A 16,868-nucleotide genomic window follows, 5' to 3' on the forward strand; every position below is an offset into this window, starting at 1 on the left:
TACATATAGCATTATTAATATGTAATTTTTTTATTTATTTTTTTTTTATTTTTTTAAAATCTACAATGGCTTTTATTAAAGAAGTATTTGCTGACAGAATACTAACTTATGGAGAAAGCATAAAAAGCTGCAGAATTCACCCACAGCTTCCATTGTGGAACCAACAAGCTGCACAGTTTCACTTGGATAAGTGACCACAGTGACTAATTGTCAAAACGAAAACAGATTATAAATATCTTTCACATATCATAAAGAATCTAAAATGATATCAATATAATAGAAGGAAACATTCCACGTGGGAAAAATTATATATAAAAACAAAGATGATGTGACTTACCGAACGAAAGCGCTGGCAGGTCGATAGACACACAAACAAACACAAACATACACACAAAATTCAAGCTTTCGCAACAAACTGTTGCCTCATCAGGAAAGAGGGAAGGAGAGGGGAAGACGAAAGTAAGTGGGTTTTAAGGGAGAGGGTAAGGAGTCATTCCAATCCCGGGAGCGGAAAGACTTACCTTAGGGGGAAAAAAGGACAGGTATACACTCGCACACACGCACATATCCATCCACACATACAGACACAAGCAGACATATTTAAAGACAAAGAGTTTGGGCAGAGATGTCAGTCGAGGCAGAAGTGTAGAGGCAAAGAAGTTGAAAGACAGGTGAGGTATGGGTGGCGGCAACTTGAAATTAGCGGAGATTGAGGCCTGGCGGATGACGAGAAGAGAGGATATACTGAAGGGCAAGTTCCCATCTCCGGAGTTCGGATAGGTTGGTGTTGGTGGGAAGTATCCAGATAACCCGGACGGTGTAACACTGTGCCAAGATGTGCTGGCTGTGCACCAAGGCATGTTTGGCCACAGGGTGATCCTCATTACCAACAAACACTGTCTGCCTGTGTCCATTCATGCGAATGGACAGTTTATTGCTGGTCATTCCCACATAGAATGCTTCACAGTGTAGGCAGGTCAGTTGATAAATCACGTGGGTGCTTTCACACGTGGCTCTGCCTTTGATCGTGTACACCTTCCGGGTTACAGGACTGGAGTACGTGGTGGTGGGAGGGTGCATGGGACAGGTTTTGCATCGGGGCCCGTTACAAGGATAGGAGCCAGAGGGTAGGGAAGGTGGTTTGGGGATTTCATAGGGATGAACTAACAGATTACGAAGGTTAGGTGGATGGCGGAAAGACACTCTTGGTGGAGTGGGGAGGATTTCATGAAGGATGGATCTCATTTCAGGGCAGGATTTGAGGAAGTCGTATCCCTGCTGGAGAGCCACATTCAGAGTCTGGTCCAGTCCCGGAAAGTATCCTGTCACAAGTGGGGCACTTTTGTAGTTCTTCTGTGGGGGATTCTGAGTTTGAGGGGACGAGGAAGTGGCTCTGGTTATTTGCTTCTGTACCAGGTCGGGAGGGTAGTTGCGGGATGCGAAAGCTGTTTTCAGGTTGTTGGTGTAATGATTCAGGGATTCCGGACTGGAGCAGATTCGTTTGCCACGAAGACCTAGGATGTAGGGAAGGGACCGTTTGATGTGGAATGGGTGGCAGCTGTCATAATGGAGGTACTGTTGCTTGTTGGTGGGTTTGATGTGGACAGACGTGTGAAGTTGGCCATTGGACAGGTGGAGGTCAACATCAAGGAAAGTGGCATGGGATTTGGAGTAGGACCAGGTGAATCTGATGGAACCAAAGGAGTTGAGGTTGGAGAGGAAATTCTGGAGTTCTTCTTCACTGTGAGTCCAGATAATGAAGATGTCATCAATAAATCTGTACCAAACTTTGGGTTGGCAGACTTGGGTAACCAAGAAGGCTTCCTCTAAGCGACCCATGAATAGGTTGGCATACGAGGGGGCCATCCTGGTACCCATGGCTGTTCCCTTTAATTGTTGGTATGTCTGGCCTTCAAAAGTGAAGAAGTTGTGGGTCAGGATGAAGCTGGCTAAGGTAATGAGGAAAGAGGTTTTAGGTAGGGTGGCAGGTGATCGGCGTGAAAGGAAATGCTCCATCGCAGCGAGGCCCTGGACGTGTGGAATATTTGTGTATAAGGACGTGGCATCAATGGTTACAAGGATGGTTTCCGGGGGTAACAGATTGGGTAAGGATTCCAGGCGTTCAAGGAAGTGGTTGATGTCTTTGATGAAGGATGGGAGACTGCATGTAATGGGTTGAAGGTGTTGATCTACGTAGGCAAAGATACGTTCTGTGGGGGCTTGGTAACCAGCTACAATGGGGCGGCCGGGATGATTGGGTTTGTGGATTTTAGGAAGAAGGTAGAAGGTAGAAGGTAGGGGTGCGGGGTGTCGGTGGGGTCAGGAGGTCGATGGAGTCAGGTGAAAGGTTTTGCAGGGGGCCTAAGGTTCTGAGGATTCCTTGAAGCTCCGCCTGGACATCGGGAATGGGGTTACCATTTGTATGTGGTGTTGTCTGAAAGCTGACGCAGTCCCTCAGCCACATACTCCCGACGATCAAGTACCACAGTCGTGGAACCCTTGTCTGCCGGAAGAATGACGATGGATCGGTCAGCCTTCAGATCACGGATAGCCTGGGCTTCAGCAGTGGTGATGTTGGGTGTAGGATTAAGGTTTTTTAAGAAGGATTGAGATGCAAGGCTGGAAGTCAGAAATTCATGGAAGGTTTGGAGAGGGTGATATTGAGGAAGAGGAGGTGGGTCCCGCTGTGACGGAGGACGGAACTGTTCCAGGCAGGGTTCAATTTGGATGGTGTCTTGAGGAGTCGGATCATTAGGAGTAGGATTAGGATCATTTTTCTTCATGGCAAAGTGATACTTCCAGCAGAGAGTACGAGTGTAGGACAGTAAATCTTTGACGAGGGCTGTTTGGTTGAATCTGGGAGTGGGGCTGAAGGTGAGGCCTTTGGATAGGACGGAGGTTTCAGATTGGGAGAGAGGTTTGGAGGAAAGGTTAACTACTGAATTAGGGTGTTGTGGTTCCAGATTGTGTTGATTGGAATTTTGAGGTATTGGGGGGAGTGGAGCTGGAAGTGGGAGATTGAGTAGATGGGAGAGACTGGGTTTGTGTGCAATGAGAGGAGGTTGAGGTTTGCTGGAAAGGTTGTGAAGGGTGAGTGAGTTGCCTTTCCGGAGGTGGGAAACCAGGAGATTGGATAGTTTTTTGAGGTGGAGGGTGGCATGCTGTTGTAATTTACGGTTGGCCTGTAGGAGGATGCTCTGAACAGCCAGTGTGGATGTGGGAGAGGAAAGATTAAGGACTTTTATTAAGGATAGGAGTTGACGGGTGTGTTCATTGGCTGAGTTGATGTGTAGGTGAAGGATTAGGTGGGTGAGGGCAATGGATTGTTCAGTTTGGAACTGGTATAGGGACTGATGGAAGGAAGGGTTGCAGCCAGAGATGGGAACTTTAAGTGTGAGGCCTTTGGGGGTGATGCCAAATGTCAGACAAGCCTGAGAAAATAGAATATGGGAGCGTAATCTGGCTAGGGCGAAGGCATGTTTGCGGAGGGAATGTAAATAAAACTTAATGGGGTCGTTGTGGGGGTGTTGTGAGGGTGACATGGTATTAGAAGGTGGAAAGTGTAACATGAGGTGAAATGAAAATGAAAATAAAAATATATGGGGAGAGATAAAGGTGAACCGGAAAGTAACTGGAGATCTGGAATGAAAAAAGGCGAAAAGGTGTTGGTTACAGCTGGGCTATGTTGGACTTGGGTTGGTAGACAACGATGTGCATGTGTATGTGGTGTTGTCTGAAAGCTGACGCAGTCCCTCAGCCACATACTCCCGACGATCAAGAACCAAGGTCGTGGAACCCTTGTCTGCTGGAAGAGTGACGATGGATCGGTCAGCCTTCAGATCACGGATAGCCTGGGCTTCAGCAGCGGTGATGTTGGGTGTAGGATTAAGGTTTTTTAAGAAGGATTGAGATGCAAGGCTGGAAGTCAGAAATTCCTGGAAGGTTTGGAGAGGGTGATTTTGAGGAAGAGGAGGTGGGTCCCGCTGTGACGGAGGACGGAACTGTTCCAGGCAGGGTATCAATTTGGATGGTGTCTTGAGGAGTCGGATCATTAGGAGTAGGATTAGGATCATTTTTCTTCGTGGCAAAGTGATACTTCCAGCAGAGAGTACGAGTGTAGGACAGTAAATCTTTGACGAGGGCTGTTTGGTTGAATCTGGGAGTGGGGAGTGCCCTTCAGTATATCCTCTCTTCTCGTCATCCGCCAGGCCTCAATCTCCACTAATTTCAAGTTGCCACCACCCATACCTCACCTGTCTTTCAACTTCTTTGCCTCTACACTTCTGCCTCGACTGACATCTCTGCCCAAACTCTTTGTCTTTAAATATGTCTGCTTGTGTCTGTATGTGTGGATGGATATGTGCGTGTGTGCGAGTGTATACCTGTCCTTTTTTCCCCCTGAGGTAAGTCTTTCCGCTCCCGGGATTGGAATGACTCCTTACCCTCTCCCTTAAAACCCACTTCCTTTCGTCTTCCCCTCTCCTTCCCTCTTTCCTGATGAGGCAACAGTTTGTTGCGAAAGCTTGAATTTTGTGTGTATGTTTGTGTTTGTTTGTGTGTCTATCGACCTGCCAGCACTTTCGTTCGGTAAGTCACCTCATCTTTGTTTTTATATAGAGTCTAAAATGAAATAGATATGTCATCCTATAAGTTGGACTCGAGGAAGTGATGCTATCCCTGGACCACAGAATTGCCTGTTTACAACTCCCAAGCACCCTATTCAACCAAAACAACCTGAAGGTTCTACCTGAAATGGTGTAAAGACTCTGCTGCTGAAAAAACTGCAGCATGACCAGTACCAGTATAAATTCACCCCTTCTTCAAGAAGGCCTTGTCTAAATTGAACATTATGTCATCTGGTAAGTCCACCTACTGTGCATAAAATTAATTTGGTTTTCTTTTTGTTCATGAGGACATCCTCCCATCAGTTAGCTCTCATCCCATTTAATTAAGCACCCGATCATTTCCCATTTACTCTTAGCAACTGCTGATATGTCATCAGGAAGTCATGTAATACTCATTTTCTGTTTGTGACAAGCAACTCTTACATCAGATAGCCTCTTTAGTACACAAATTAAATATCAATGGCGACAATGAGTAGCCACACCTTACAGCTATCTACCTTTCTTTACCTCTGTAATTGATACCCCACTGCCCATGAATGGGAAAAGCTTTATTCTGTTCCACATTATTAAAAGTCTTCTTTAAATTTACAGATATTATGTATGTAATCTTGTTTTTCCTGAATCGGTTCTCCATTATCTGATGCAGTGCAAAATTGCTTTGTGGATCCTCTGATTGTCCTAAAACCAGACCTATTTAAAGTTTTCCTTTTTGTTTTTGAATAAAGTATTCCTGTGTGCATTTCTGATGAATATGGTATTAGGCTGATTGTGATATAATTTTTGCACATATCTGTTCTTGCTTTTTTGGATGTGTAATAATTACACTATCCCAAATCTGATGAAACTTCCCCAGTTTCATTATTTTCATTTACAAGCATTTCCATGATGTTCATAAGAGTTCTGGCAGTATTTCATTAATACTTGGACATTTGTTCCTACTGAATCTATGCAAACTGTAATGAAATACACATATAAGGAATAAATTGCTCTTATCACCTTCTTCCAATGTATCTTCATTTTCTATTGATTTAATTTTCTGGCAATTATAAAGATCCACAAAGTGCAGTTTCCATCTTTTAACCTTATTTTCTTTTTACATTATCCAGTTATCTTTTTCTTCTCTAAAAACTGCACTTCTTGTTTTGCACCTCCTAAAGTGATAGTTTCTTTCTCTGTGTGTGACATCTATGTTATTTTGTTTCAATTTCAAATCAATATCATGACATCTATCCTCCACCTACTGTTCTTCAGCTTATCTATATTTCTGTTTTTTTTTTTACATTTAAGTGACCAAGCTACTGTTGCTTTCAACATTTTTATATGTTTGTCATTTCTTTATTTTACAGCATTTCATCTGTTAGCCTTAGCTGCCTCTTTTCTGGCTTTTTTAATCCTAGTCTCATGTCTTGAGTGTATTAACACCTCTTTTAAGGCTATTCCATCAAGTTTCCATCTATGGCTTCACTTACATAAACTTCTTTCAATGGTCTATGAAAAAGTATATTCGCAATGTCTGACACACATCCACAGTAGAATTCAGAATTCTACTAGACTCTCTCCCCTCCCATTGCACTTGTGAAGACTAAACTCTCTCATTGTTTTCTATGATCTATCATCATCAATGGCTGCACTCCACATTACCATTCTAATTCCTTTTGACATACTGCATGAGTTCATTAAGAGAATTATGCATTTTTCAATTTCACTGTCATCCATATTTGTTGCTGGCATTTCTACTTGTATAATGATAATATTTGTTAGCCAGACATTCAGTTCTGCCATCAAGATAATCCTTCACTCTGGTGCAACTTTACTACTATTCCTATTCCACTGAAACAATTAACTGATGAAATATGACAATTCCTATAATTCCCTCACCAAAAATACTTTTCTATGCATCAAGCCGATCCCTTAAATATCTGTCTGCACCCTTCCCATCTCTATCTTTATATTTTTTAGTTTTCCAAAATTCTGCAATCAGGCCAAAAGGACCACATAATGCCAAATGGTCAATGTGACATCCTCTGCCAATTGTGTCATTTAGTTTTGGTATGGAGGGCCATGGGGTCATCACATCAATCTCCCTCCTGTTGTCATCTTTCCAAACCTTGCAGCCAATACTTTTTCATTCAGGTAGCTCTTCAATTGACCTCACATTGCTGAGTTGAACTCATTCCATTTCTGCCTCTAAATAAAATTCTCTATAAATGCCAAACTGAATTGCGATTGTCACACATGCTGACTGTTAAGCTACATAAGTGGATGTGATACATAAAAAAAATTCTAAAATTGTTGAAAGCCACTGGTTCCAAGTGGCAATTGGCAGTTGTAGCTGCTACTGGCATGCACAGGCTATGCTGGCACCACAATGGATCTTACTAGCATGTTAATAATATAAAATGGTTGTACCTGACTAACATATATCTGAAACAGCATGGATCTGAAGAAGAATTATGACAATGACATCATAGAATAGATGCTAAGAATTCTGTACTACACCAGAAGTTTGTCAATGTCCAGTTATAAAATCAAATTCTCAATCCAAATAGAGAATGCTGAGCAGGTAGCTGGAGAGCAGAGAAAACATTCATCCACTGCAAATAATATGGAGACATTGCACTGACAGGTGGGAGGGAAAGACGAGTAACACGATTGAGTAAGTAAAGTTGTTCACAAGCCAAAATTGATTTGAACATCATTGTGCTTTATAAGGCATGGTCCTATTTGAGATGGTATGGCTTGCTTTCCCTTGACCTTTAAACTGATTTACCCAGTCACAAAAGGTTGACCTGCTGATACAACTTGGCATTTTTCACATTAACAAACCATTTCCAGAAGTGAAAGAAGCCGTAAAAAAAAGTGACTGAAAAGGCCTTAATAACAACTGGAGACTGAAACCTAGACCACTAAATTCTTAGTCTGTCTGTTATTCAGTGATCCACTGACCATAACATTAAGTAGGCCGGTTGAAATTGGAGCTTAAGAAAAGGGTAGCATAGACGAAACTACCAGACACTTTCGTAGAGCTCAAATAATAAGTTACAAACTTGTCTCTGAAAAGAAGCTCTGTTTATTCCCCTGCATATCTAAACTTTCCAACAACAAAGAATGGTTTTTTGTAAGGTACATTCCTGTTTAATTTTAAGGTTACCTCTACCAACAATTACATAATTCTTTAGTTATATAACATTTTACTATTTCCTTCTTCTCACTTTTCAGAACGCCAGGCAGTCAAAAAGAGGTGCCCCCCCCCCCCCCCCCTCCTTTCCCTGCTTCCCAATTTCAAAGTCAACAGTGAGTTAAGAACAGGTGTTTCAAAGTGACAACTGTCATTGAAAGCTATATATTCAGTGAAAGCTTTGTGTATAGTAATGAAACTACCACAAAAAGTGTTCAATATGAAATAAATTTTATGAATATTATGACATCATGTTCTCCTTTGGGCTTGAAACAAAAAAGTGAGGAACAAAGCAGTCAAAATAGAATGAGAAGTGTAAGCTGAGATACGTGTGGAAGTACATGATAGTGCTGACTCAGTCCACATAAAGTTTTGCTACTGCAAGAAATCTTTGTTAAAAGGTGTAATGTGGCCTACATGTAAACTGAAATATTATTACAGCTGCAGCATTCATCAAAGAAATCTGTGGTAAAAGGCGTCATGTGGGCTACATGTAAACTGAAATAATATTACAGCTGTAGATATATATACACCAAAAGAAAAATGTTGCATGTCTCAGAGATGTGTAGAACATACAAGAAACATCAGCTTCAGCTAGAAAGAAAAATCTTCAATCTTTGAGGAGCAAACATTCAGCACTGAAGACACAAAAGTGCTATTTCATGCCAGGGTTCTCAGGGATCCTATACACAAGGGACTGATAGAAATAAGAGTTGATAAAAATCTCATGAACAGAGACATTGGCTTCCATCTCATCTCTTCTTGGGACAACATATTATCAAACATTCACAAGGTGTGTTCCCTGCTTAGAGTGCCAACAACAGACAGGCAAGACTGCTGGCCCCGTGACTTGATGTCCGGCAACTCCACCATGACCAGGGATTCCCACTTACAAGTGCTCACAGACACTATGCCTGTTGTGATTCTGGCACATGAAATGAACAACCCAAAATAGATACACAGCAGCATCTGACAGCACACAGTCACTTGGCAGGAAGATTACAAGTGGGAAACTCACCAAAATGTCACTCCAAAATTAAGATTTTACTTGGCTTGTTTCCTGGAAACAAACCATCAAAGAGAAGGAGTGGTGTACTTATGAACTTTCTACTATAATTCAAATGCAATGAAAGAAAAATGTTAATTAAGCTGCACAAAGTATTCAATAAAATAGCTGCTGCTGTATATATGAAAGGAAAGAAGGATGCAAACAAAGACAAAAGGAACAGATAAAGAGAAATTGTTCTGCTGACCAACAGATTTGACATGCTGAGAGAACTTGGTGACAAAAACATCTGATCAATCAAATATAAGGTAGTCTCTGTACAATGATGCATCAAACAATTAACATCAACAGTAAGAAATATAGTTATTAGTGGAGAACCATGGGTGGGAATTAACTGTTAGGTCACAACAGCTAAAGGCCTGCATATCCATAAAAGAAATCTAATTTAAATTATCATTTTATGATCTTGATAGATGGGTCAAGCTGGCCAGGGTGCCCGAGCGGTTCTAGGTGCTACAGTCTTGAACCGCGCGACTGCTATGGTTGCAGGTTCGAATCCTGCCTCGAGCATGGATGTGTGTGATGTCCTTAGGTTAGTTAGGTTTAATTAGTTCTAAGTTCTAGGGGACTGATGACCTTAGAAATTAAGTCCCATAGTGCTCAGAGCCATTTGAACCATTTTTAAATGGGTCAAACAATTAACATAAAAATTGAAAACTGTTGCAAAAAAATAAAAATTTGCCACAGCCACATTGCATAGTCCACTAAAAAAAATCACTTCATTGCAGATTTCAAACTGGGGACATTCTACATGTAAACATATTAACCAAACAACTGAGACCCATGTGAATAGCTGACATTATCTCAGAAGAAACTGATATATAAGTGGATATTATCAGCTAACACTCTGGCCAAGATTGATTCAAACATTTGCATTCCATGTAGATAATACCTAAATCACAGAACCTGTCTTTAGCTGTTATTTGTTCCTTTAACCCCAATCAAATTCCCACCCCTTCATAATGTCTGTGCTTGGGGAAAAGGTAATGTCAGCATCTTTAGCACCTTGGTCTTATAAAGACATCATGAATAAACTTTCTGTCTACCACTGTGAGAAACAGTTGAGGCTTTATCACAGTACAATATAACCTCACTCTTTTCTACTTGGAAGTAGAGAAGCGCATAGACCACTCATAAATATCAGGAAGGAGGGAAGATTTGGCTTTAACATCCCATCAACAACAATGTTATTACAGACAAAGAGCAAGCTTCTACTGGTGAAGGAAACAGCATTGCCTTTCAAAGGAACCACTGCAGCATTCACCTTAAGCAATTTGGGAAAATCATGAGAAAATGAAATCTGCATGGCTGGACAGGATTAGAATTGCTGTACACCCATATATGAATCAAGAGTCTTATCACTGCAGCATCTCAATCAATAAATTATGAAGGAATTAGTACCATTAGAACACATCATAACATCAAAATACTTGGAGGTAAGTCTAGAATGAACTCACACCTACAAGAAATACTGTTCAAAAATCAAGGGAAAATTGTCCAGATACAGTCCGGTACACTATGTGAACCAAGACCACAAATATTTCCTCCACCTTCACTAGCATTAAGCTATTCTACTGCTGAATATGCATGTCTGGTTTGATACAGATCAAGCCAAGCCAAACAAGCAGATGTTGCACATAATGAGACCTGCTGCATCACTGCACGCTGATTATCAAAAATACAAATAGATAAAATGTATTGCATTATTCATATTGCCTCCCCTGATATTTTTGACAAGTAGCTGCAGTGCATGAGATAGCTGTACCCATCCTGCTGTAGGGATACCATCCATCACACAAAACAGATCAACAGAGACCCTCATAGAAGCAACTCAGCATAACAGATTTAAATCTCCTACAGAGTGGCTTACATTAGGTAAGGTATTTCGTCCTGGTTATACCAAATAGTAGCCAATCTGTAAGTCTCTCTCCAAACCTGATCAGGAGATACAAGGTGGGGAAGCAATCTAAAGTAGTGCAATATTTCCGGCAAGGTTGACAATGTGTGACTGCAGATTATCATAAACGACAGCCAAGCTACTCCAGTGCAATCTGTGCTTTGCTGCATACATTGAGATTGGCCCCATATAAGCAGCAGTATAAGCATTGAGACTAGTAATTTCTGGGCCAAGATAAAGTGAAAGTTCTTTGACATCTTGTTTGATACACAGTGATAATGGTATAAATATTTTGCATAGTTATTAGTAGTCAGTAATGTAGCTTCTGTTACAAAATAAATAAATATTTTAATTGAGAAAAGATAGCCATAAATATGAGAGCAATTATTTTCTGCAGTGTGTAGGAAATAGTTTGTTTAAAATGGATTTCATTTAAACTGAACCCAGTTTGTTCCCTATCTTCCATGATTTGTCTGTTCTTTTTCAATCTCAGTGCCAGTCTGATTATTTGGTGATTATATGTATTTCATTTATCATTTTCAAGCCAAGATTTTGCTACAGTGATGCACAGAAATCAGCGGAAACATCACACAACAAAAAATGGAACCTTTGAATAATCAAAAAAAGTTCTTGCATTTTATCAGATTTCAGAGGGCCATTGAGACACCTCTCAAATTTCGTGTTTCTGTTACTGAAAGCTATAAAAATGTATCTGTCGTGACATGCATTTTAAATCCAAAGCAACTATTTTGCGCACTAATCAAATTTACAAATAAAAAAGAAATAAAGTATCAGTGATGCAAATATCAAAATAAAAAACAATATGATGTAATGAATATATTTAAATAATATAAAAGTGCTCACATGAAAGTAGATAAACATACGTATAAGTGGTTTTGTGAACGTCATGCAAGCTTAATCTACTTGGAAAAATTACAGTCCTGGGGAAATGTAACACTTAGCTAAATGGAATTTTTAGTTATAGCAACTACTCCAGTAGAGCACCAACACAAAGAATAACTACATTAAATAAACTTCTGAAAAATTAACTGGGGGCTACACTCACCGTATTTGGTGGACTAATGTCCCATAAGCTGATGACAGCATTAAATAAGGATAAAAATATAAGATTTCATTTCACTAAAATCATAAAACCTTAATAATATCAATGAAAATAATCAATTTCTGAAAATTTAATGTAATATTCAATTAAGAAGCCTACTCACCATGCAGTGGCATGAGAACACACATATAAAAGGTATTAAAATTTGCAAGCTTTCAGATCCAGTGGCTCCTCCTCTTGGCACAAGGGTTGAAGGGGACAGAAGAGGGGTCAAGGAAAAGGACTGATGAGGTTTAGAAAAAGAGGCAGAGTTTAGAACCTTTTCCTAAACTGCAACACCCCCGTTCCTTCACTCCCATTTGTCCCCTCCAACCCTACTACCAGAATAAGGTGCCACTGGCTCCAAAAGCTTGCAAAATTTTAATACCTTTTATATGTGTGTTCCCCTGCCACCACTTGGTGTGTAGATTTCATACCTTAATTAAATATTCACAAAAAAATTGAAATTTTCATACATAAATTATAATACATACTTGTTTTTCGATTGTCTCATGAACTGCTGAATTTTCCGAGCTGCTTGATGCTGTCGTCTCTGGGAATATGTGCGCCTACACAAAATGAAAGGTAAAGAAATTTAGCCATTGTTTTTGATTGTTGAGTAATTCAGTTCTTTTGGGGAAGTTGGAGGTAACATTTGGTCACTTAAAATTCTGTACCACTCTTGGTGTCAGCATGTTGTAGGAAATAACAGTTGTGTATACATTTATTAATAACTTCACCAGGTAAAAAAGTCACACAATACCAAAACATATTGAATTTCCTTCTTTCACTACTATACATGCTACAGTTAAGGCTCATGAATTTCAGTTGTGTACTGGTATGAAATTGTGTACAAAATAGCTTAACATTGTGCTACATTATTCATACATTTTCTGCCTGAAAAAGAAAAGTAAATATGGAGCAACCTTGACAGTTAACAAATTTGTAGTAAATTGCTAGAAGTATAAGTTAATTCATACCAATAATTTTCTACTGTTAATTAATCATTATAATCTAAGCTTTGTCCTGCACTAGATAACCTCTGAGTACCTTTCAAGAGTCTTCTCAGTGGTAAAGTCCAATGATATTAAGATCTTTTTCAAGAAATTTTGTCTGCAAGATTCCCAGCTTAGTTGGTTCTTACTTTCTGAGCTGCAAGAGTACACATTTGCAATTTTTTGTATATTTGCAGTTTGTTTGTACATTTTCAACCTTTTTCAAGTCTTTTGAGTATGTTTGGACAGGGATTCTAAACTGTCACTGAACTTAAACTAGAAATCTCATGACCAAAATAACTCGTATGTGTATACATCTTCAGCATTTCATTCACATTTAACTGTTTCCCATGCTTGTTTATTCTGCACAATCTGCGCCATAAAGAAGCACAAATAATGAGTGATGCAGGCTGTATAGAAGTTCAACATTCGCAACATTCCCTGTTTGAAATGTATGCCTGTAATCGATCAAGGATTAGTTAGGTATAACCTTAGATACAGTAAGTGCATTGCAGCAGTGACAAGATATCTTTGAAGAATACTGCAGAGATTAAAGAAATGTAGTCTGTTCAGTCAGCTTCCATGAAATATGTTACATTGCAGCTATGGCCTAAGGTTACATTTTTTCTATGGCTTCTCTTTATTAATTTCATTGCAGTGGTTCAGTGATATTAACATTTTCTTCTTTTTTTATGGAAAATGGTGAACATACATAATCTTTTGAAGTGAGTTACTTCATGAACTACCAAAACACACACACACACACACACACACACACACACACACACACACACACACACACACACACAAACTCGAACTGAACTCCCACAGACTGTGTTAAATCATTTTCCTTTTTAGTGTCTAGTAGCTCTCCTATTGCCAAGTTAGTGCCCTTTCTCCTTCCTCTGTCAGCTCCATTCTGAATCTCCTATACCTGTGAACCACATATTTGATTTCTGAATATATCACTGTTTCTGGCTATAGTTCCAGATTCTCTTAATTGCCCAGTCATGATCTATTTTGTATATGTGACCACACAACAGCAGTCTTCTCTTTCTACTCACTGATGTTACTGGATGTATTTGTCTACACAATGCTTTACTAGATCTTAATCACATCTGCTGCAGTGCTCTGCTTCAGTGCTAATTGCTTTTGGAGGTTACAGCTCATGAAAAAGACAAATTACTTGGATAATGATGGTTTGTTTATGAAGGTTCTGTGTATACTGATCATCACAGGGAAAGAGTAAAAAAGAAAGAAAGATTTTTAGGAATTGTCATTACAGCTTAACATGGAGGCAGAAATACTTACACCTATAAGCACGACTTCTCAGAATTACACATCATTGACAAAATCATTAGCACCATTAAGAGTTGTAGCTATGAAACACTGGTAGTCATAATAAAAACATTCTGCTTTTGCAGAAGTAATGAACTAAAAACAGAATTTTGGGAGGCAATGAAAAAAGTTAGAATCATTAGCAAGTAAATCTTGAATGTCATCCAAATGAAATTAAGTAGGGTACTCCGGACTGAAACTCTAGAGGCTGGAAATGTAAATGAGAAGTATGAAGCTTTAAAAGACATCATTTTAAAGTACCATTCCAAAAGTAAGAAAAGCTGCAGACTTGAGCACAGTGGACTACCAATGAAATATTAGAACACCACAAGAAGGTTCAAGAACTATGACAGTTGCATGAAACTAGAAGTATAAAGTGTTTAAAAGTGAGTAGAGAGAAATAATAGGAGAGGCAAAAGCAATAACAATTATGATGGCCACACAAAAAGTAAAATGATAAGAAGAAAGAGCTAGCAATGTAAATTATGCTGAAGGAAATGACAAAAACTGATCCAAGAAAAATACACTGATCCAAGAAAAATACATATATCAAGACAATGCAAATAAGTTTCATAGTGGTTACAGAAGGTAGAGGAATAGCAAATATCTTCAGTGATAACTGTACAATTAAAAACATTAAATAACTAAAAAAGAAAAGATCAAATGTACCAATAAAAACATACAGTGATTGCACTGTATGTTTTTATTAGTACATTTCTGAAGTTAGTCATGAAAGTAGAAATAAGAAAACTATACAGAAACTATACAGAATCTTGGGGATTGTTGTAATGACGAGATTCCCAAAAAGCTTGAAGACTATCTAATAGTAATGGAATATTACAGAGTTAATGATTACAAAACAAAGAATCTGTAAATAATAATACATATAAATATTATGTTATCAAGCATAAACAAAATTGTTGCTCTGAGTAAATACCAGGTGCTTAGAATCTTGATTCTGTCTCTTATACATACACTCACTGTACACTTTTATTTTAGAGGATGAAATAAAAATCAAATCAACATTCAGTCTAAGTTTAAAATGTTATAACTGATTGCTTCGTGTTACAGCCAATTCTACTGGATCACCTCATCAAAGTACATAAATTTTTTATCTCAGACAATTTTCACATAGAGAGGAGAAGTCAATGATATCTGTTACATAATCATTTTTCAAAGCAAAGCTGTAGGCTTGACTCTTAGCTATTTCCTTCAGGTGATTAAGTTTTCTAATTCCTGACTTGACGTTCTTACAAAAGGTAGCTATATCACCGACAGAGGTCCCACAATTGACATATACCCACTTGAGTTTGAAGCCCAGCCTGTAGCAATCATTTTTTCTACTTGGTGTAATATATTTCTCCATTCTTAGATTTCATTTCTCAAAACACATTTGAAAATAAGGGAAGAAAGTGTATGATGATGTCCAACACCATTTTCAATCTCAAATGATGCTGAGATCTTAATGAAGGATTTTACTTTCAACAAGGTCTCTCTGAGTGTCTATTCTAACATGTTCCTAAACAAATAACCCATTCCAAACCCTTATAGAATTTTAAATATTGATAATCTATTGACTCACTTGCTCACTTAAAAATCAACAAATATGAGCATCTAGTTGTACCCCACAACTGTCATGCCCCTTACAACGCCCATTGCCCCCCCCCCCCCCCAACCAAAATAGAAAATCTTGTGTAGGGAATGAATCATGCTGGCTGCCATTCAGATTGTAAGATGACAGCTCTCCGAATATCCTCCAATTGTGCAACTGTTACATAAATAGTTCTTGCATTTTGTAACTTATGCCTATCACTAATGTGTCCCATCAGCTGTTTTGTTGTTTTAAAAGCTACTGATAAACTGAATACTTTCTGTCTGACTGTATGTGTCAGATCTGACCTGGGAAGGTTCAGGGGTAGACTGATTAACAGCAGTTTTAATTTCAGTTTCTAGCAGTTACATTTTTACTTAAGTATTGAGCCAAAAAATTTGAAGTTGGATTCTGAAAGATTGATAAAAATTCAGCACATTGTTCTGGAAGTCCTCATCAATATGTTCAGACTACTGTTTTTGTTCTAGTTCTGCTTGTTAAAATCACACAATTATTTTTTGTAGGTATACGTCTACAGTTCTGATATAAGAGGTGTGATAAAAGAGTGGGAATTTTTTTTTTAATTTTGTAGGCTTTATACATACAATTTTCTAATTTTTTCCATCTTGTCAGTACGCATGTTCCTGAAGTAAGTTTGGACTGTCAGCAGTTTCAAACATTTAGTTTATTGTTTACAGTCAAAAAAGTTATATGTGTTTTCAAGTTCTCAGTGAACCTTTAACTTCAAAAAACATGTATCAAAGAATTTGTATTAAATTTGGCTTGAAAATGGAATAAACTGCAGTGCCACATTAGAAATGTTGACTGTGGCTTTGAAAAATCTACTATGAGTAAGACAAGAGTTTATGAGTGGTATAAACATTCCAAAGACGGCCGAGAAGATGTTGATGACAACAACCACCCTGGGTGCCCTAGCACTTCAATTACTGACAATAATGTGCAGTGTGTAAGAAGTACATAAAATGGTTCTGGAAAAATCACTGAATCACCATCAGAGAGGATGCTGATGGTGCCGGCTTATCATTTGGTTCGGGCCAAGCAATTTTTTTGGATTT

At 38.7% G+C, this 16,868-nt stretch overlaps 1 protein-coding gene across 1 annotated transcript in view; it reads right to left on the bottom strand.

Moving 5' to 3' along the window:
• LOC124789300 (calmodulin-binding transcription activator 1) overlaps positions 1-16,868 on the bottom strand; it is a 1,803,646-nt gene that overhangs the window by 42,836 nt on the left and 1,743,942 nt on the right. Inside the window, exon 28 of the mRNA XM_047256611.1 lies at positions 12,363-12,437. Coding sequence (XP_047112567.1) covers positions 12,363-12,437 — 75 coding nt within the window. The remainder of the gene's footprint in view (positions 1-12,362; positions 12,438-16,868) is intronic.

The sequence above is a fragment of the Schistocerca piceifrons genome, chromosome 3, assembly GCF_021461385.2.
Source record: "Schistocerca piceifrons isolate TAMUIC-IGC-003096 chromosome 3, iqSchPice1.1, whole genome shotgun sequence".
NCBI classification, from domain to species: Eukaryota; Metazoa; Arthropoda; class Insecta; order Orthoptera; family Acrididae; genus Schistocerca; species Schistocerca piceifrons.